We start from the raw sequence: 18,850 nt of genomic DNA on the forward strand, positions 1-18,850 counted from the left end.
GTACAACGACGCAAGAACAGCCTGAAGTTGCACCAGGCCCTCCGACACCAGCGCCCTCTCTCAACCTCATCGCATCGAGGCGCCGATCGATTCCATCGCGAACACCCTTCTGGGATACCGCCCCGAGCTATACTGCAATACCACCCCGAATTGGCCCGCAACAGGACCCGTGTTGCCACGCGCCGCCCGTCGACTGATTCGAGAACCGAGACCACGAAACCCCATTTGCGCAATCTGCACCTTTTCATGTCTCTGGCCACGAGGAGCCCGTGATCCGCGGAGACGCCCTCAACATCCCGGGGCTCCTCCGCTGCTGCCATGGAGCTCGGCACTCCGTCACATAGAGCACCAAGTCATCCATCGAAACTGTCTCCCGCTGCTGCCCCCGGGAGACCACACCGTCCCATACTGCCCGGCAACACCCTCGCGCCGCCCATTCTCGTCGCTTGATCCGGATGGTGCTTTCTGCGCATGTCCCGGCTTACCACACGACCGCTTCTCCGACGTCAGCCTTGGGTGGACGCTGCTCCCCCTGTGACGCGACGCCTTGCGCGACACCACCGATATGGAGGCTGGGGACTATGACACCAATACTCTGTTAATTGTAAGAACGCTGCGCATACCCGTTTGGCCCCTCGATCCTATGCTAACATGTCGGACCTATCCTAGAACAACCTCTCTGCCGTTTCTTATCGTATCTATGAACCCATTGCGTCCCACGCTTACACTTTTAATGCCTCCGATGTCCACGATGCGCTGCGCAACGATGGCCACCTGGTATATATGGACAGTGTCCGCCATGGAATTTGGTGCTTCTACCTCTCCACTGCCGACCCTGCCGTGAATCCGGAGTCGATTGGCCTTTTTGCGAGGATGGTGGTCTGCGGCTACACGTTAGGTCTTGTGGGAGAGGGGCACTTTAGGCCCGTTGATCTGTTCAAGAGTCGCATGTCGAGCGGGGATCCCATCAACACGCCGAGCAGCTCGTCTTCGGCCGGATTTGCCGCCGATATGGGGCTGCAAAGAGCCCAGTCTTTCAACATGCCGACACCAACAACGGTTGGAAATGTGGTTCTGGCTGACGTCAAGGGCTATGCTTCGGTGCCTATTCCCGAGATCCACCGATACTTCATGAAAGCTGCGTTAGAGTCCCTGACGACCTATTTCTGCCGACAAATAGGTGCTATCGCCCTGAACCCCCGTGCTGTCCTGCTTCCACCCGAGGCTCTCAATACGGACGATGCCGACCATGTCTCGGCCCTGGCGACCTTTCGGGTGTATTTGACCACCACTGGAACACTTGTTATCTCGCTCAATGTTTCCCTCTCCAAGAGCCTGGTTGCATGTTCACGGCCTTTTCAAGGTAGCATGATGCCTCCCAGTCCAATTCTAGCCGCCCCATTTGGACATTTTGGATCCTTGCAGGGCATTCTTGATACGGATAACCAGGGCACTGAAAATGGGTTCGTTCAGTCCCCAGATACCCAGATTGGCCGGTTAAAGTCTGGGTCAGGGGAAAGGTTTTCTCAGTGGAAGACGTTGGTCTGCGAAGTCTTGAAAATGCATGGCATGTCATCCAGCATCTTGAATGGATGCTCGTGGTTAAATGTCCACTTTTCGCAAAGGAAACCATACGAACAGCGAGGCGACGGAAAGAATACACCGCTCGTCAACTCGGGTCCAAATGCGCCATGGCCATCTGTTTTGTGTTTTCGAAGAGCAAGGGTGGAGCCAGTGAGCGATGTCAACTTTGACAAGGCGGTGCCAGGGAATGCTGGAGAGCATGGTGATCCTCTGAGCATGGTGAAGAGTTGGTGTCAAGGGTTGTCTAAGCGAGAGGAGGATATGTCACTAAGAAAAAAGGAACGGGAAGCTGCGCTTCTTCGTGAAAAAGCCGAAGTGGACGGCAGAAATATCCAGCTTAACGGTCACTCGCCAATGAACCCCCGGCGACCAAGTAACGCAGGACCAGCTCTAACAGCAGCAGGCGTCATGTACCCGACACCGCCGGATGGAGTTCTTCAGCCAGGAGTTATGCCCTTGTTCGATGGGACAACGGTCAGCCCAGCGAATCTCCCCCCCCAAAATGTGGTGGTCGATATGGAAGTAAATATACAACAGGATGTTTCAATGACGGATGGCTTTGGTGTTGGATGGGATGGTCAGGAGTCGAAACCTGAACCGACAACGGCTGGGTTCACAGACGAGCATATGTATGGCGATTTGGACGAGGATATGTTTGGAGGAAACGAACTCACGGATGCGGACTTCAGCTTCTTTGATCAGCCAGCGGATAAACTGGATCTAGACTCTCATCAAGTGGACGGCACCGGGCCTTCTATGGACCTCCAGTTAACGAATAACACAGCGGCTCAAGAACCCGGACGAGCTACCCAAGGACCGAATAGTCGTCAACCAGGCCCTACAAATGCACAACCACAGTTTACGAAACCTGAACTTAAACACGCTCGCAGTATTCTCGCTGAGAGTCGACAGCAAATAAACGCCCAAAATTTTAATCATAATTCGGCAGTGGGTATCAAGAGGCAGACCAGTCCCTTCAACCCAGAAACTGTCTTCAAGAAAATCAAAGCCTCCCTTCAGCCAGTACCTCCCTCACGGGTGGCACCCAAAGGCGGTCCTCCGCGGCGCCGGAGCGTGTTTGAGAGGGTGGAATTCAACCCTGCCCTTTCACTTGATAGCGTCAAATATCAAGCGAGCGGACCATTTACGTACCAGCCACCAACACTCAACAGCTATCTGCCAAACGAGGGCCCTCTAACCACCGGTCGCCTGCTCGGATCTGCCAAACAACGGCGAAACATCAAAGAGTTGTCGTTTGATCTGCTTGGCTTACAGAAGAGGATCAACGGTGCAGGTGCCAGTCCAGCCAAAAGAGACGAAGGACTGTCGGATGACGACGAAAGTAGTTTGGAATCGGATGATGATACGACAAGCAATGTCAGCGCACGCGCCTCTTCTCCAGCAAAGTCGAGTGTGCTGAGAAGGCGGCCTGACGATGATGTTATTTCCATGGCGGCTTCGTTCAAGGACCTGGAGAATTATGCCACCGACTCCCCCGGTTATTCTCCGAATGACATGATCCGCCTTTCCAACTCGGAAGTGCCAGAGTTGTCGCTGACGAGGTGGTTTGCAGACCCGGAGCCGGTGCCGCTCCGTATATCTGTCTCGGACGATGATTTTATTACTGTTGCGCAGGTCCTTACCGAGCAAGCGGCTGGTGGGACTTTGAGGTTGGAGCCAGAAAGACCATGCTCCGAGATCCGGGACACACGTCAGGGGTTGGTAGATGCCATTCGATACTCTATTCAGGGACTTCAACGGGCTTTGCCACGGGCACTGATGGGTGCGACTGAGTGCCATTTTCGGGCGTTTGCTGAGGTTCAGGATGTGCCATTATTGGTTCAGCCAGTCCAGCCACAGAGTCGGGTGCAAATGAGGCCGGCTGATCTAGGCAGGCCAACATTTCAAATACTGCCAGTACCCCATATTGAAGTCCGTCGCAATAATGGCCAGCTAGCGCTGTTACCTTCAGCACTTACCTTCTGGGAGAGCTTGGGTCTTGGTCCAGCGCAAGGTGCCAAAGATGTTGTCGCTGTGTGTGTGTTTCCACACGGAGAAGGCATGCGGGACAATGCTACCGTCTTCTTGGAGAGGATGAGAAGCATGTACGAGTTGATGAATTTTGGAAGTCATGCCAAGCTGCCCACGACGGCGAGTATTGTGGACGGGCTTGTCTCTGTCCCAATCGATCAGGGGTTTGTCTCTCCCGGTATGCATCTTTCCAGGCCTCACTCAATCTACACCGACCACATGGCCAACTTGGCCCTATCACTCGCCAACGTGCCAATGACGGAGAAGAACTTTGTCGTGTATTTCGCATACAACCCGGAAAACCCGACGTCCATCGTGGATTCCTGCTGCGCCTTCCAGGAGTTATTTGAACATTACAAACGCTGCATGCTAGAGAGGAAAAAGCAGATCCTCAACGAACTCGTCCTCCAACTCATCCCGCTCGACCTCATTGCGTCGGATACCTCGATGGTTGTCTTGCCAACGCCAGAGTGCATGCGCCTCTGCATCGAAACCTACGACCGCTGCACTCTATTCGGTGGCCCTATGCCCGCCCCGGCAATCATCCTCGAGAGCGCCCTGCCCAGGGAAGTCCCCTTTCGAATATCCCCCACCCCGTCCCCGGACGTCCTCCACGAAAACAGCCACATGCATGTCGCCTACGCGCAAAGCACAGACGAGCGCTGGGTGACGGCAGCGTGGACCGACCCCCGCGGCCAAAAGCAAATGACGGCCTCGTACTGCCTGGGCCGAAGGAACAAACCGCTAACCCGCCACATTAGCGAGGTGATATCCGAAATCTGGGAAACGACCTATGACCTCATCTCGTCGTGTAAAGTCTCGTGGAAAATCATCGTCACCAAGTCAGGCGTGATGGAACCCCAGGAAGCGGAGTTGTGGATCGCAAAAAGTCAGGACGAGCACAGGGTTGTGACGAGCTTGACGCTCGTGGTGGTGGATGCGAACCCGAGCTTGCAGCTTGTGCCGCCGGTGGTGAGGATGCCGCCTGCTGGGGTGCATGCCGCGTTTTATACCACGCCTGTGTCGACGCCGCAGCCGTTTTCGGTGCTGTCGCCTGAACAGGGGAACAATAACCCGCCTACGCCGACGGTTGTGAGTAGTAGTCATAATAACCCGGCGACGCCGAATGATAATACCAATAATGATGGTGGGCAGGGGGGGGATGGGAATGGGGTCGAGAGGACGGTGGTTGATGTTTGGGATAGTGTTTACTCTGTTGTTGTCGCGCATAGGCTGAGCAATAGTCTGGGTTTGACCGAGATTAATCCTGCTTGGGCGAGCGGGTATTTAGTGAGGAGGAATGCGAGTAGGGGGGAGGATGTGCCTGGGGTGATGGAGGTGGGGTTGGTGTGGTGTGAACAGGTGAATGCCAGGGGTGTTGGGTATGAGGGGGTGCTGAGGGAGGTGATGGGGAGTTTAGGGGTTTGGGGACGTTGGCGAGGGCGAGGGGGTGTATGACGGAGGAGAGGGATCTCAGGCCTTGGCATGTGGGTGTTGTTGAACGGGGGTGTAGGGTGTTGGGGTTGTTGATGTGATTTTTTATTTTTTTATTTTTATTTTTGGAGGAGGGGAGGGGGGGGTGCGAACGAATCGAATGAAAGTGTAGATATGTTTTGTATGGAGCGGACACTTTTTCCCTCATGTTTTGAAATGGCGGGGGTATGGATATGGGTTTTTGTAATTTGTTTTTCTCTGTTCATGAGATGCTAGGGGTTACGGGACAAAGTGTGCGTGCATTGTTTGTTTTGTCTTTTTTGTCTAGCGAGAGAGAAAGAGGGGGGTAGATTTGTTGGAATGCATGAATGGATACCATGTGTAGGATATATAGCCTACAATTTGTCTATAACAATGAATAAGTGGATAGCATTGGTTCAGAGTGTCTATTCCCTACCCTCTACGGGTACCCATCTATCAAACGCCCTTGCTTTCTATCTCGAAACAAGAAAATGACCACCCATCTATCCCAAATACTGACATCACCCCTTAATTCTCCCAAAAACCCGGAAACAAAAATTCGACCCTCTTCATCGCCTCGGAATCCCTCCCCTCAGGCTTGGTCATAAACTTAACCGCCCCCTGCGCGCTCCCCTCCCAGTGCTTCGCCAGCACCAAAGCGCTATTCTCCTGCTTGCACAGCTCATCCAGCACCGCACCAACAAGATGCTTGGCGTTCTCGCTGTTGGCAGCCATATACTTCATCACCATGGCCACATCCACATCCTCCCCCTCCGTGTTCCTCCAGCAGTCGTAATCAGTAGCCATGCAGATCATCTGATAGGCCAGCTCGGCCTCCCTTGCGAGCTTGGCCTCGGGAAGCGCGCTCATGTTGATGACGGAACCGCCCCAGGAGCGGTACATGTTGCTCTCGGCCCTGGTGCTGAACTGGGGGCCCTCCATGCAGACGACCGTCCCCTCCTTATGGAGAACCACTCCGTCGCCCTTCATGGCCGCGGCGCACTTCTGGACGATTGCCGAGAGCTTCGCGTCGAAGGGGTCGGCGAAGCCGACGTGGCCGACTACGCCGCCTTCGAAAAAGGTAAAGGGACGGATGCCCTTGGTGCGGTCGATGATTTGGTCGGGGACGACAAAATCCATGGGCTTGATATGCTCTTGGAGGGAGCCGACGGCGGAGAAGGCGATGATGGAGCGGACGCCGAGGGAGCGGAGGGCGGCGATGTTGGCACGGGCGGGGACCTCGTGGGGGGCGATTTGGTGGTGGGCGCCGTGACGGGCGAGGAAGGCGATGGGGACGCCCGAGTGCTCGATGATGAGGATGGGAGAGGAGGGGGCGCCCCAGGGGGTAGTGGGGGTTACGGAGGCGATGGGGACGAAGCCTGGGATTTGGGAGAGGCCGGTTCCGCCGATAACGGCGATGTGGACGGGCCCTGGGGGGAGGTGGTTATGTTAGTGATTATCATGCCATAAGAGGTCTATAAGGGGGGCGAATTGGACGAGGCGCATCGTCTGTCGCATTGGAGGGAGGGTACATACGGTCAAAGGTGGTGGGGAGAGCCGAGACGGTCATGATGGGCGGATAGGGGCGATTGGGCGATGGGTAGACAATCTGGGAAAATGAAGAGAGTTAAGGGAACAGAACCACAACGCTTCCAAGTGCAAAACAAGAATGCGCGCGAGATATCTGGTATTTGTAAGACACCACTGAGCCGAAGACACCCTGCCTGCTCTGACAATTTATGGCGGGGCTCTCGATGCGAATTTTACCCCGCCGTTGGAGAGACGTTGCGGTCGACGGGGATTCGACAGGGGTTATTATGTGACGCTAGACTCAGAGGGGTTTAGCGCAGAAGGTCGATTTCGAGCAACGGCCAAAGGTTGGGTGGTTGATCGACTCTCTTTAACTTTGATCTCATATTAAAGTTTGTCAGCTTGTTCCCTTTCTTTCCCTTCATCGGTTCAACGTGGTGCTACTGTACGTGTACGGCTAGGGTCAAACCATCGATTCAATCAAGTTTCACAAGCTTCAAAAAACTGTTGCCTCGACTGGGCCATCCATCTCCATCAACCATGACAGGAGCCGAGGCCGCAAACATTGCGGCAAACTCACCACCACCACCACCACCACCACCTCTCGAGCTCGAACCATTACCTAGAAACAGTAATGGACGGCGGCCACTCAGCATCGAGGAGGTATGCTTCACCTCGGCCATGACCTGCTTCGAGGGGTTGCTAAAGCTGGACCCCGCCATCGGCACAAGAACCATGTTCTATGTCACCAAGTTCATTTCACGGACTTTGGAAAAAACACATGCCCTCAAGGATGTCAGGGAAAATCTGTCAAAAAGCGTCGAGGTCTGGATATGGTTAACCAGAGACTTTGCCGCTGCCATCCCCAGTTTAACAACCCGTTCCATTGGACCTCTGGCCAGCTTGAATGATCCAGACAAGGGCGTCACGGCTCAGGAGAGCACAACTTTGATCACCAAAAATTACCAATCTTTGAGGGACGATCTTCAGCTGTTGATCAAGTTGATGCACATTGCTAGAAATCTCCTGGTTGTGCCCGAGCCTGAGATCCCCCAAGATTTATGTGCTGCGGCCCAGTTCGACCAGATGCTCTACCAAACCATCATTCTTTGTGTTAATGTCACAAGTAAGGCTTACGACGGCGATATTCTGGAAGAGGGTGCCAGGCTGAAGTTGAGCGAGATCACCGAGCTGTGTAAGTCCTCTAACCCCAAGTCCTGTAGCTACGGATACCATCACTAACTCCAAAGACAGATAAGAAACTGCTGGTTACGTGTCTTCAACAAGCCCACAACTGGATTGCCAAAAATGACAGAAACAAAATGTCGTTCTGGTCGACTGTTCTTTTCGACGAGGACGCCATGGAAGATAGCAGCCTGTATGGAGAGGGAGAGTTCCGGCCTGATGTCGCCAAAACGGAGGTGCAAAACTGGTATGAGCGCAATTCCGAGTTTTCTCCCAAAGCTCGCCAACTCCTCGTTGAATACGAGGAGACGGTAGCACGTCATGGCATTCCTCCAGGACATTTACCATGCATCTCACCACTGGCCTGGAACTGGCTGCCAGAAGGCTCGGTGAGGGCCCGTGCGGACAAGGCATCAGACAACACCAAGATCACGCCGCAATGGGTAGAGGACGAGCCCGACAAGTTCACCCAAGACCAGCGTTATGGACGCGTGTCACGAGAGGTGGATGTCTGGTGGCTCAAGATCCGCGATCCCAATTACGAAAGCTGGGTGGTTCCGATGCCGACGGTCGAGTTTGCCCAGCAGAGAACAGAAAACTGCAAGGCCAATCTCGTCAACCGGTACGCGCATGCCTACAGGACAGAAGAGCACGAGGTTGAGGACTCGGTGCACTCTGCTGAAGGAAACCCACCACCCGAGGGATTGGGAGAGCAAGATGCCAAGGAGGGTGGCCATTACGCTCATGACTATAATGACGACATGATCGAAGAGGAAGACATTGACGATGACGAGTCCTACGGGGAAGGTCCCATGAGTGGCCTCCTCACCGAGGTGCCCAACATTTTGGATCCCAAGCAGATCGAAGCCCTCCACATGATTGTCAAGTCGTGTATTCTCGACAACGCCGGTCTCGCGCTTAGTAACGCGGGGGAAAATCTGCAAAAGACCAGGTGCAGAATGTTTCTTGCGCTGGAATGCGGACGGAGTTTGCTTCGGGAAATACTCGTCTTCATTGCCGTGTGGGAGAAGTCGGAGCAATCACTCATTTTCCAGCTCACGACGCAGATTGTGGAGGCGATTCACCATAGTGCCCTGATCCCCTACGCCTGGCAGTCGTTGAGAATACCAAAGGATATAATCTCACCCGCTCAGACAGTCTTGCTGCGGCTGGTCAACAACATGTTCCGGGCTCGGAATGCCGATCCACCAAAGGCAGAGTCGAAGGAGCATCTTCGAGATGTCAAGCTTTTGCATTTCCTGTTTATTCAGTTCCGTAGTCGGATTGTACCCGAGTGCGCTGCCTTGATGCATCTTCAGGCGCAGATTAGGAACGAGTTGTGTGATCCATCGGATTTTCCCGTCGACAGCTGGGATATGGAGCGTGCAAAGGATGGGCTGACGCAATTTTTGGAACTCTTGTCAACGGTCAATGAGCTGCAGGAGACGAGGCATTATCTTATCGAGTGGGAGGCGGCTTACGAGCTGATCGTATTGCTCAAGGGGCTTGAGGCCGGTGTAGAAAAGGCAACCATGGTTCAGCCAGTGCCTGCCCGTTCTGCCCAACGCCAGCAGCACGATACCCCCGACCATGACGATCACGGTTACGACTCGGAGGACCACCCTCTCGCTCCCCCTCCCCCGCTTCAGGAGCCAGCACACAAGTTCCCCTGGGCTGGCATAAAAGGCCAGATCCTCCATATTCTGGCCGGTCTGCTCCAGCCACCCAACGGGCGAAACGGTCCCGGCAACCCGGAGGTCCAAGACCAAATCCTCCGCCACAACGGTCTCGTCCCCCTACTCAACTGCTGCGTCTACGACGACCACAACCGGTTCGCGAGAGAGCGGGTTCAGATCTGTCTCAAGTGGTTGATGGACGGCTCCAACGCGGCTAACAAATTCCTGAGGGATCTGGTGGCCATGAACCCCCAGCCTAGCCCACAACAACTCGCGCAACAGGCGGCTCAACAGGGTCTTAGGGTAGACGGTCTGCCATCAGATGTTAGAGTTCGCACCCGTGGGACGCAAGATGAAGCCGCTCCTCCTCCGAGACCTAACCTGAGCGCTGTCCACGCCCCCTCAAGCAGGTCCCTGCCTCCCCTGGTAGCGACGAATGCTGGGCCGGGGAATCCAGGGGGCCCTCCTCCTCCGCCGCCACCGGGACATGTACCTGTCACGGCGGTGTTGGAGGTGGAGGTGGATGAGAATGGGGAGATTGATAGGGATACGCTGAAGGAACATATACTGCCTCCGATCAGGGGGGGTGGTGGTCAACAAGGGGAGAGGAATAGGTCAGAGGAGTTGTTGAGGAATATTATGACTTTGGCGGATGAGCAGGCTGCTGCTGCTGCTGTTGCGGCGGGGGCGGGGGTGGGGGTGGTGGAAGGTGGAGTGATGGGGGGAAACAATAATACTCATCCGAGGAATCGGTCGGAGGAGTTGTTGAGGGATATTATTACGTTGGCGGATGAGGCGGCGAGGTTGGCGATGAATAGTCGGCCTGGGGGGGGTGGGGAGGGGGATGAGACGGAGGAGGAGGTGGAGGAGGAGGAGGAGGAGGTGGAGGAGGAGGAGTTTATGTGAAGCCGTCTGAAAAGGCAGATATAGATTATACCGGCAAATAGAAAACGAACTTTGGGGCCGGACGGAGTTGGAAGGGTTAAAAGCATTGCAGGCGTCTGTTTTTCTCGCGGATTTAAGAGAGTATCAAATTTCGGAAGGGTGATTACATCCGCGCAGTCTATATCAGGGTGATAATATCGTGCGGATCATGCCCGTCTGTCTCTGGAATCAAGCGCTTATCCCTACCTGTCTGGTCGAGCCAGGTAAGCACCATGAATCTGCTACATATCTACCCCGCGGTACCTTGGTACCTTTGTTCAGACGACAGTTCCAATTCACCTACACAGTCAGCCAGCACCAACAACGCAATGCGGACGAAGCTGCGCCTCCATCCAAAAAGGCGGCGAAAAAGGTCGAAGCCAAGGCCAGAAAGGAGGCATTGAAGGCACAGCGCGCCGAAGCACGCCAGGCACCTTCCTCTGCTGTCGAACTTGATGACCCTGCCAAGGGCTTTTATGGACAAGCTCCTACCACGCCCATCGTCTTTTCGTCCAGTGCCGAAGACATCAGTTTTCGGAACTTTAGCGATGGAAATGTAGAAGGCAAAAGTATCATTCTCAGAGCATAGCTCCAAACCTCCCGGACTCAGAGTGCCAAGATGGCCTTTGTTGAACTACGGGAAGAAGGCAACTGGTATGTGATGGCAGATCACCATTCTTCTCTTGGGTGTCCATAACCTAACTTTCCTCCATTGAATCAGGACGATCCAGGGTGTCGTGACGGCCACATCGGAGCCCCCCGAGCAGGAGTCACCCATCATCAGCTGACCGATGGTGAGGTGGATCGCTGGAATCAACCCTGAGAGCTTCGTGGTGATTGAGGCCGGGGTACAGCGACCGATCGAACCTGTCAAGCGCTGCCGGGTGTCGAACTTTGAGCTTCGGATCACAAGATGCTATTTGCTGGCACCAGCACCGGTTATTCTGGGCATGACACTGGCCGCCGCCAACCGACCAGTTGTTGACTTCAATGATGAAGCTATCGGGGCCAAAGCTGGTGTCAGAGAGGAAGAAGAGACCGATAAGGAGGGGCCCCCAGCCGCAAGTATGCTTGTGCATTTGGACAATATCGCCATGCACAAACGAGCTCCGGTTCAACAGGCCATTGCGGTAAGGTCGTAACAGTTCTCTACACAGTGATCTTCTTGTTACTAAACCAGTCTTTTTTTCTGCCAGGACATCCGCATGGAAATGAAACATCTGTTTCGGTCGTACCTCAAGGCTCGGGGCTTCAAGGAATTCGAACCACCCTCTCTGATTGGCGCAGCATCTGAAGGTGGCAGCAATGTTTTCCGTATGCCGTACTTTGCTAGGAGGCTTTCCTTGCTCAGTCGCCGCAGTTCTACAAACAATTCGAGATTGCTGGGGGGAGAAAACGCGTGTTCAGCATCGCATCAGTTTTCCGCGCTGAGAATTCCAATACTCCCCGTCACATGACTGAATTTACGGGCCTCGATCTCGAAATGGAAATTCGTCACAACTACAGCGAGGTTCTCTATCTTCTGGAAGGGGTTCTTTATATATTCCGCCAAGTCCACCGGATTTTCAAGGACGAGATTGAACTCGTCCGCTCCGTCTACCCGTCTAGCGAGATACTTTTGCCCGAACCTGGCCAGGAGGTTCGCCTAACGTTTACACAGGCTCAACAACTTCTTCGCGAGGAAGGGCCGGCGGAGTTCCGTCATGTGCGCGATGACGAGGATATGACTACACCACAGGAGAAGGCACTCGGCGCCTTGGTGAGGCAGAAGTTCAATACGGACTTTTACGTCGTCGACAAGTTTCCCGAAACTGCCAGGCCGTTCTACGCAAAGCTGGACGACACGACAGCGGCAGGCTCAGCTGAAGGTGCTGTCAAGGTCACGAATGCGTTCGACATGTTTCTGCGAGGACAGGAGATCCTCTCTGGTGGGCAGCGCATCAACCATCCGAACGAGCTGGAGGCCCGCATCAGGGCTAAAGGTATTGATCCCGCGAGTCCTGGTATCGATGGTTATGTTCAGGTGTTCCGCCAGGTTGGAGTGCCGCCCCATGGCGGTGGCGGTATTGGCCTTGACCGCATCGTTGCGTGGTACCTGGGCCTCCCGAGCGTTCACCTCGCGGCTTACTATCCGAGGACTCCGCGAAGACTGTTGCCATGAATGGCTGGCTAAAAGTGGGATATTTTGTTTTGTGGTCTAGATTTGAAAGTATTGAGCAATGGTGTTTCTAAGCCATCGATCCAAGGCCAGTGTTTCATCTACAGGCTTGCCAGGTAAAAGATGGGGTATGACCGAAGACCGACAATAGATGTGCTCGAATATGACCAAATGTCATTGTTGTGCTTCTGATATGATTTCTGGGATGCAAAGCGGCCATCAGCCACCTCTCAGCAAAAGTCTCGGTCCAGACCAGACCAGTTAACTTATCACCCTGCACATCAGCCATCATCACCACAAGAGGTTGATGTACACGCTACGAAAGAAAACACTGAGCCCAGAGCAGGGTCCAGGAAATAACCGACAGCGAAGGCGAAAGGCAACACCGGAAGTCGCCCTGGAAATTTGGCGGCGGTGGGGGTTCAAAATGAGGGGTGACATTGACCTGGCCGGACTTTGTTCCGCTGTCTCGTGGGTTGGGGTAGGCGCGCCCTTGAACTAACAAGGCCCGATTTGTCAGACCGCGCCATGCCTTCCAGCATGGTACCATAGCAGCTTACCAAATGCAACAAAGTCAGAAGGATTCATACAAACCCAGACGGGTAGCTGCCTAAATTATTGAACTCGATCCATATCTATCTCGTGATCATTCAACATATATGTTGTTTTATTCTTTCAGGCTGTTTTGCTTGACCACCTCCTCTTGCATCGTGCCAACCATACTAGGACTCTCCCCTGAACCCTTAGCTTTCGATTTCCTGAACAAAGCTGGAATCGTCGCAGGTACCTCGAGTTTTGAATATCTCATCAGAATGGCGACGCTCCACGAACAAGTCAAGGGTTGGCATGAAGGCGAGCGAGCAATCCATACGCTGCTCAAGGTGCCTACCTCGAGCAGAGAGAATCCTACCAATGTTGGCCTTTCCTGGTCTCATGGCGACCGAGTCAGCGCTTCACCCCTTGTTGCCATTGGGACAGTAGATGAGCAAGGTCGTCCGTGGACTTCCATCTGGGGTGGTGAGCGCAACTTTGCACGACAGATCAGCCATGACAGGCTTGCTATGGCAAGTCTTGTCGACAAATGCCACGACCCCGTCGTCAAATCGCTCGGCTTAGATCGTCTTGCGGATGGTGAAGTGGGCCAGACATCTGGAGACAAAGCTATCAGTGCTTTGAGTATTGATCTGGAGTCTCGAGATCGGGTCAAGTTGGCTGGGAAGGTGGTTGTTGGGGCACTTGTAGGAAGGCCGAATGACGAGGCTGTCTCCCAAGTGCAGCTTGCTTTCCAAGTCGAAGAGAGCCTTGGAAATTGCCCTAAATATCTCAACAAAAAGGTCATCTGGGCTCATCTTCCCTCCCCACAGCTAGTCTCATCATCACTCCCGTTACCTAAGGAGGCTATTTCGTTGCTTGCCAAAGCAGATCTATTCTTTCTGTCTTCCACCAACGGCCAAACGATGGACACAAACCACCGAGGCGGTCCACCTGGCTTCATGAGAGTCATCAGCAACACCGATCCATCACCGGGAGGTGTCAGTGGTGCAGTGCTCATCTACCCCGAATACTCCGGCAACCGCCTCTATCAGACCCTCGGAAACCTCCACACCAACCCCCTGATCGGTCTCGCCATCCCCGATTTCGACACATCGGATGTCCTGTACCTAACAGGCACAACGGAACTTCTCGTCGGTGACACAGCAGCCGCCTACCTACCACACACAAAACTCGCAGTCAAAATCACAGTCCGCTCTGCCATTTTTGTCAAGGATGGCCTCCCTTTCCGAGGTACACCCGGTGAATTTAGCCCATATAACCCACCTCTTCGCAAACTCACCACCGAGGCCCCTGCTCCTCTGTCGGCCTCCAAACCAGCCGCCACAGCTACTCTTGTTGGCAAAACGTCATTGTCACCTACCATATCCCGCTTTACATTCTCTCTTGCCTTCAACAACCCTAAGGAAAAGAGGCTGTGGAACCCAGGGCAGCACATCACCCTCGACTTTGGCGGCGAGCTGGACAATGGCTGGGCGCATATGAAGAATTCTGATCCGCAGTCACTCAACGATGACTATGTCCGGACCTTCACCATTTCTAACAGCCCTCCGTCCAACGCGGAACAGGAGATCAAATTCGAAATCACGGCAAGAAAACATGGACCTGTCACGGGTTTTCTGTGGGGGTATCACATCTCCCCAAGTGCAGCACGTTTAGAAATCCCGGTGCTGGGGTTTGGTGGTGAGGAGAACTTCAGGCTGATAGGCACGGGAAAGGAGAAGCAGAAGGTGTTTGTAGCTGGCGGGGTAGGGATCACGCCTTTCTTGGGGCAGGTTCGTGAGATCGCTGCCACTGATCACGAGGTGGAATTGATATGGAGTTTGAGGGCCGACGACCTGCCATTTGCGAGGGACGTCCTGGGCAGGAACGAGGGTATCAAGCAAGTGAAGGTGAGACTTTTCCTCACTGGGGGCTGCGGTGAAGCTGGGAAGGCGGAGATGGCGAAAATCAAGGGGTTGGAGGGGGTGAAGGTTGAGATGAGGAGGCTGACCAAGAAAGATGTTCAGGGGGACTGGTTTGATAAGGAGAGGAAAAAATATTTCTTGTGTGCTGGGGTGGGGATGATGAAGGTTTTGAGGGGGTGGTTGGAGGGGGAGGAGGTTGTTAGTGAGAGTTTTGAGTATTGATTTTTTTTGAGGCTGTTCAGGGGTTGTTCAGGGGTAGTGTTTTGGCTGGCGAGTCGACATGGGGACACGCGGCCATGGCCCAGCAACCATGTCTCACAGGGACTGGGCACTGTCCGTCGCACAGTACGTAATCGAGGGCGAAATCCAACTAGACACCTGTGTCACGACGGTGAGGGTGATGAAACAGAGCATCACGAGCATGAATAGCAGCAGTTTATCTTCACGGACAGCTTGGCGTCGTCGTTTTGCGATACCATCGCCACTGATGTCCCAGCAGATCCCCAGCGGACAGGTGCCTTTGACGTCAGGTGGGGTGGCTCAGCTTCGCCCCGCATTTTTGGGGGTGCTCAGACCTCGTCAAAACTACCCCAACCAGTGGTGTGCTTCCGAAGACGGGGCTTTGAAGAGACTCACTCAGCCAGCCGTTGAAGAAGAGCTACGATGATGAGTCTTCGAGACAGCTTACGTGGGGTATGAACCGACTGCCTGTGATTTTCTAGTAACACCAATTGAATTGTGACTTATTCGGACTTTTTCGTTGAGAGTGCGAGCCACCCAGGTGTTTTGAGTCACTCGACCATTCATTGATTTGAGTCTCGGTTTTGGTTTTCCAGGCTTTGAGGCAGCAGCAGCAGGCAGCCTACCTATGGGTACGAACCGGAGTTGCAACCGGAAGTAAAAGTTCTTTGAAGCTCAGATCCCCTAGCCCAGCACTTGTTACACATAGATTTACAAAGCAATATCTCAATGCAACCCGTGAAGCGAATTGGAGTCGTCAAAATTTGCGGGGTGGTCCATTCTGCTGCTACAGGCGGCCTGAGGAGGGCTCTAGGCCTGGGAAAGAACAATGCGGCAAGCCGTCAAGGTCATTCGATCGGTATCTTCTAGGTAAGACATGATACTGTTGCCTTACACAAACAACGTCAACTTAGAACCCCTAGAACCTAAAATCAGCCTACCTCACGATAATCTATATATTTTTCGGGCTAGCCGTTGGCTCGAGTTCCCTTCTTCCCCTCCCCCCACGGGAGCTGCGTTACAGCACATGCGGCAGCTGTCTTCTTACACACCATCGTGCATGTGGCTGGGTCCCCCGCAGGACGGCCAGTCATCCCAAAACCAACAGCCAAATCCCGAGTGACAAGGCCATCAAGCCGAGCTGGACGCGAAACACCGGGAAAACAAGACGAAAAAGAACAGACTGACACCAACCATTGCGCGAGTTTAAAAGTGGGTTGCGTCTTTTAGCTTTGCTCCTCCAGCGCCCACCCCCGACAGCGGCACTCGCCAGCCAAGACACAGCGCCCAGGCAAAACTTTGTCCATCTCCGTCCAGGTACCCGTGGGGCCCCCCGCGTGAGAGCTCCTCTTAATAAGTAAAAAGAAGGGACTCCGCCCATGCCCCCCGATCGACTCCTCTATAACTCCTCTCTTTTGCGCCCGCCCACTGTCAAAAAGTTCCGATTCCTGCGCCGATCTGCGAATTCCCCAGGAATCCTGTATAAAACACACCCGCCCGATTCCGAACACAATCTGAATCTCGATCGCTCCCTTCCCCGCCAACAATTCCGAGGTTACGGTTCGGCTTCCCTCTGCCGACAAGAGATCTCGAGTGCCCCGCATTCATCCACCACCGGCAGAGCCTCTGCCATCTGCCATCTGCCTGGCCTCCCTCCGAACCCTTCCCCGAGAACACTTTCCGCTGCCGGCATGGATCCCGCCATCATCGCCGCCCGCGACAATGTCATCCGCGCAGAGGTTGCAGAGCGCGAGGCCGAATGTATCCTCATGGCCGCCCGCGAGAACCTCCTCGAGGCCCGCGAACATGCTCTCCGACTCGAGCTCGAAGCGTCTGCCGCCAACCAGGCGCAAACAATGTTCAACACCTTGACTTCGCACAACACCACCGCTTCAGGCACGGCAACGCCCGTGGCCGTCTCGGGCGTCCCGACAGAGGCCTACACATTCCCAGTCGACAAGCTAAAGCGCCGACAAACCCGACCAGGCAAGACGCCATTGGTCTTGGTGGCCTGCGGGTCGTTTTCTCGTCAGTTGGACCCTTTGAGAGTCTTGTAAGGAATGTTTGAGGGTTTTGCTAACGCTGGGCATGGGACAGCCATCACCTTTCTCCACATGCGCATGTTCGAGATGGCCTCGGACTTTGTACGCTTCAACACAGACTTTGAAGTTTGCGCCGGATACCTGTCGCCCGTCAGTGACGCATACAAGAAGGCGGGTCTTGCGCCGGGCCGTCACCGAGTCGAGATGTGCTCGCGCGCGATTGAAAGTTCGCCGTGGCTGATGGTCGACCCTTTTGAGACGGTGAACTGCAACGAAAAGGGTGAGCCGGAATATGTGCCTACTGCCAAGGTGCTGCGACACTTTGACCACGAGATTAATACGGTGCTGGGTGGCATCGAGGGCACCGACGGGAAGATGCACAAGGCCAAGATTGCGCTTCTGGCCGGAGCCGATCTGGTCATGTCCATGGGCGAGCCTGGTCTCTGGTCGCCAATCGACTTGGGCGTGATTCTCGGGCAGTATGGTGCCTTCATTGTGGAGCGCTCCGGGACGGATATCGAGTTGGCACTTTCGACCCTTAAGCAGTACGAGAATAACATCTGGGTTATTGGTCAAGTGATCCAGAACGATATCAGGTTTGTGGCACCTTCTCTCGTGACAGAACTGGTTTGCTAACTCTGAACAGTTCGACCAAAGTCCGTCTATTCTTGAAGAAGGACCTCAGCGTGCGGTATCTGATTCCAGATCCGGTTGTAGAGGTTTGTGCTGCCTGAAAACAGATGCTTTTGGGGCCATGTGCTGACTTGCTCCTAGTACATCAATGAGCACCACTTGTACCAAGAAGGGCCGCCAAAGGAGAAGCAGGAGAAGATCAATGGGTCAAAGGACCCAGGGCCCGAATCCTCCAATGGCAAGCTCATCAAGGGCTAAGTGAAGCCTTGGACAAGATCGACATGACGGGAAATGATGGTATACGGCCGAACAAAAAGACAAGCGTCACCACACGACGAGACGACCAAACAACAGGCGCCAAATGCAGAGACTGCATCACATGCTCCTCCGCAAGAACAGGTACAGCGCAGAGCTAATGAATGATGACGGACAATGGCGCCGGGAGTTTTTCATGACATTTGGCGTGGGGAACTGTCTTGCCCAGTAGCGAAGGAAAAGGGGATACACAAACACCAAGCAAGCAAGCGACTAGCGAGGGAGTTCAGTTCCGGGGTTTAGAGGAAGAGCGAAGGAAAGATCAAAGTAAGGGGGCGTTGGTGGGCAACATATTTGACAATATCATTTTACGGCGTTTATGATTATAATGGGAGATGGGGAGGCGGCAAGAAATTCTTTTAAGAAAGGTGTAGAGGGGTTGGGGAGGGTTTTTTATTCTTTAATTTTCTCTTTTGGATAGATTGGGGGAGGTCTTTTTTTTTTTTGCTTTTTTTTTTTTTGGCTTTTAGTTTATGGCATGGTGTGATTCTCGCGCAACTTTGCGAGGGCAGTTAGATGAGGGGAATCATTTTTGCATGAATTATGAGTATTTTGAAGAAGTATTTGAGCAGGGAAATATGATGTCATGTTGTGAAAACAAGGGTCCGGGCTCGTGTC

General features: G+C 53.9%; 7 protein-coding genes across 7 annotated transcripts; 6 read left to right on the forward strand and 1 right to left on the reverse strand.

The window, feature by feature from the left end:
• Window positions 1–6: 6 nt before the first annotated feature.
• SSN2 (mediator of RNA polymerase II transcription subunit 13) lies at window positions 7–5,073 on the forward strand (the record flags this gene model as incomplete). Its single annotated transcript, XM_062946958.1, has 2 exons — window positions 7–604; window positions 670–5,073. Exons 1-2 carry the CDS (start codon window positions 566–568, stop codon window positions 5,071–5,073), a joined length of 4,443 nt encoding a protein of 1,480 aa, XP_062800761.1. The 5' UTR covers window positions 7–565.
• A 448-nt stretch (window positions 5,074–5,521) lies between these two features.
• Window positions 5,522–6,979, reverse strand: MEU1 (S-methyl-5-thioadenosine phosphorylase). The gene is made up of 2 exons (XM_062946957.1): window positions 6,607–6,979; window positions 5,522–6,500 (listed from the first exon to the last, which is right to left on the reverse strand). The coding sequence occupies exons 1-2, from the start codon at window positions 6,638–6,640 to the stop codon at window positions 5,599–5,601; spliced, it is 936 nt and encodes a 311-aa protein (XP_062800762.1). The 5' UTR covers window positions 6,641–6,979; the 3' UTR covers window positions 5,522–5,598.
• Window positions 6,790–10,367, forward strand: QC764_406650 (uncharacterized protein; the record flags this gene model as incomplete). Its single annotated transcript, XM_062946956.1, has 2 exons — window positions 6,790–7,795; window positions 7,855–10,367. Exons 1-2 carry the CDS (start codon window positions 7,141–7,143, stop codon window positions 10,365–10,367), a joined length of 3,168 nt encoding a protein of 1,055 aa, XP_062800763.1. The 5' UTR covers window positions 6,790–7,140.
• Window positions 10,368–10,554: 187 nt separating this feature from the next.
• Window positions 10,555–10,974, forward strand: QC764_0069270 (uncharacterized protein; the record flags this gene model as incomplete). Its single annotated transcript, XM_062940628.1, has 2 exons — window positions 10,555–10,609; window positions 10,694–10,974. The coding sequence occupies 2 exons, from the start codon at window positions 10,555–10,557 to the stop codon at window positions 10,972–10,974; spliced, it is 336 nt and encodes a 111-aa protein (XP_062800764.1).
• Window positions 10,975–11,176: 202 nt separating this feature from the next.
• On the forward strand, window positions 11,177–12,546 carry QC764_406640 (uncharacterized protein; the record flags this gene model as incomplete). The annotated part of the gene is made up of 3 exons (XM_062946955.1): window positions 11,177–11,515; window positions 11,582–11,692; window positions 11,719–12,546. 3 exons carry the CDS (start codon window positions 11,177–11,179, stop codon window positions 12,544–12,546), a joined length of 1,278 nt encoding a protein of 425 aa, XP_062800765.1.
• Window positions 12,547–13,355: 809 nt separating this feature from the next.
• QC764_406630 (uncharacterized protein) lies at window positions 13,356–15,224 on the forward strand (the record flags this gene model as incomplete). The annotated part of the gene is made up of 1 exon (XM_062946954.1): window positions 13,356–15,224. One exon carries the CDS (start codon window positions 13,356–13,358, stop codon window positions 15,222–15,224), a length of 1,869 nt encoding a protein of 622 aa, XP_062800766.1.
• A 1,397-nt stretch (window positions 15,225–16,621) lies between these two features.
• Window positions 16,622–18,814, forward strand: NMA1 (Nicotinamide/nicotinic acid mononucleotide adenylyltransferase 1; the record flags this gene model as incomplete). Its single annotated transcript, XM_062946953.1, has 4 exons — window positions 16,622–17,270; window positions 17,340–17,880; window positions 17,931–18,003; window positions 18,059–18,814. 4 exons carry the CDS (start codon window positions 16,622–16,624, stop codon window positions 18,173–18,175), a joined length of 1,380 nt encoding a protein of 459 aa, XP_062800767.1. The 3' UTR covers window positions 18,176–18,814.
• Between the last annotated feature and the right edge of the window lie 36 nt (window positions 18,815–18,850).

This window comes from Podospora pseudoanserina, chromosome 4 (assembly GCF_035222485.1).
Source record: "Podospora pseudoanserina strain CBS 124.78 chromosome 4, whole genome shotgun sequence".
Taxonomy (NCBI): Eukaryota; Fungi; Ascomycota; class Sordariomycetes; order Sordariales; family Podosporaceae; genus Podospora; species Podospora pseudoanserina.

Coding starts and splice junctions, on each gene's coding strand:
- MEU1 (XM_062946957.1), bottom strand. CDS start 6,640: ATGACCGTCTCGGCTCTCCCCACCACCTTTGACC. Junction 6,501..6,606: donor TCTCCCCACCACCTTTGACC/GTATGTACCCTC, acceptor ACCTCCCCCCAG/GGCCCGTCCACATCGCCGTT.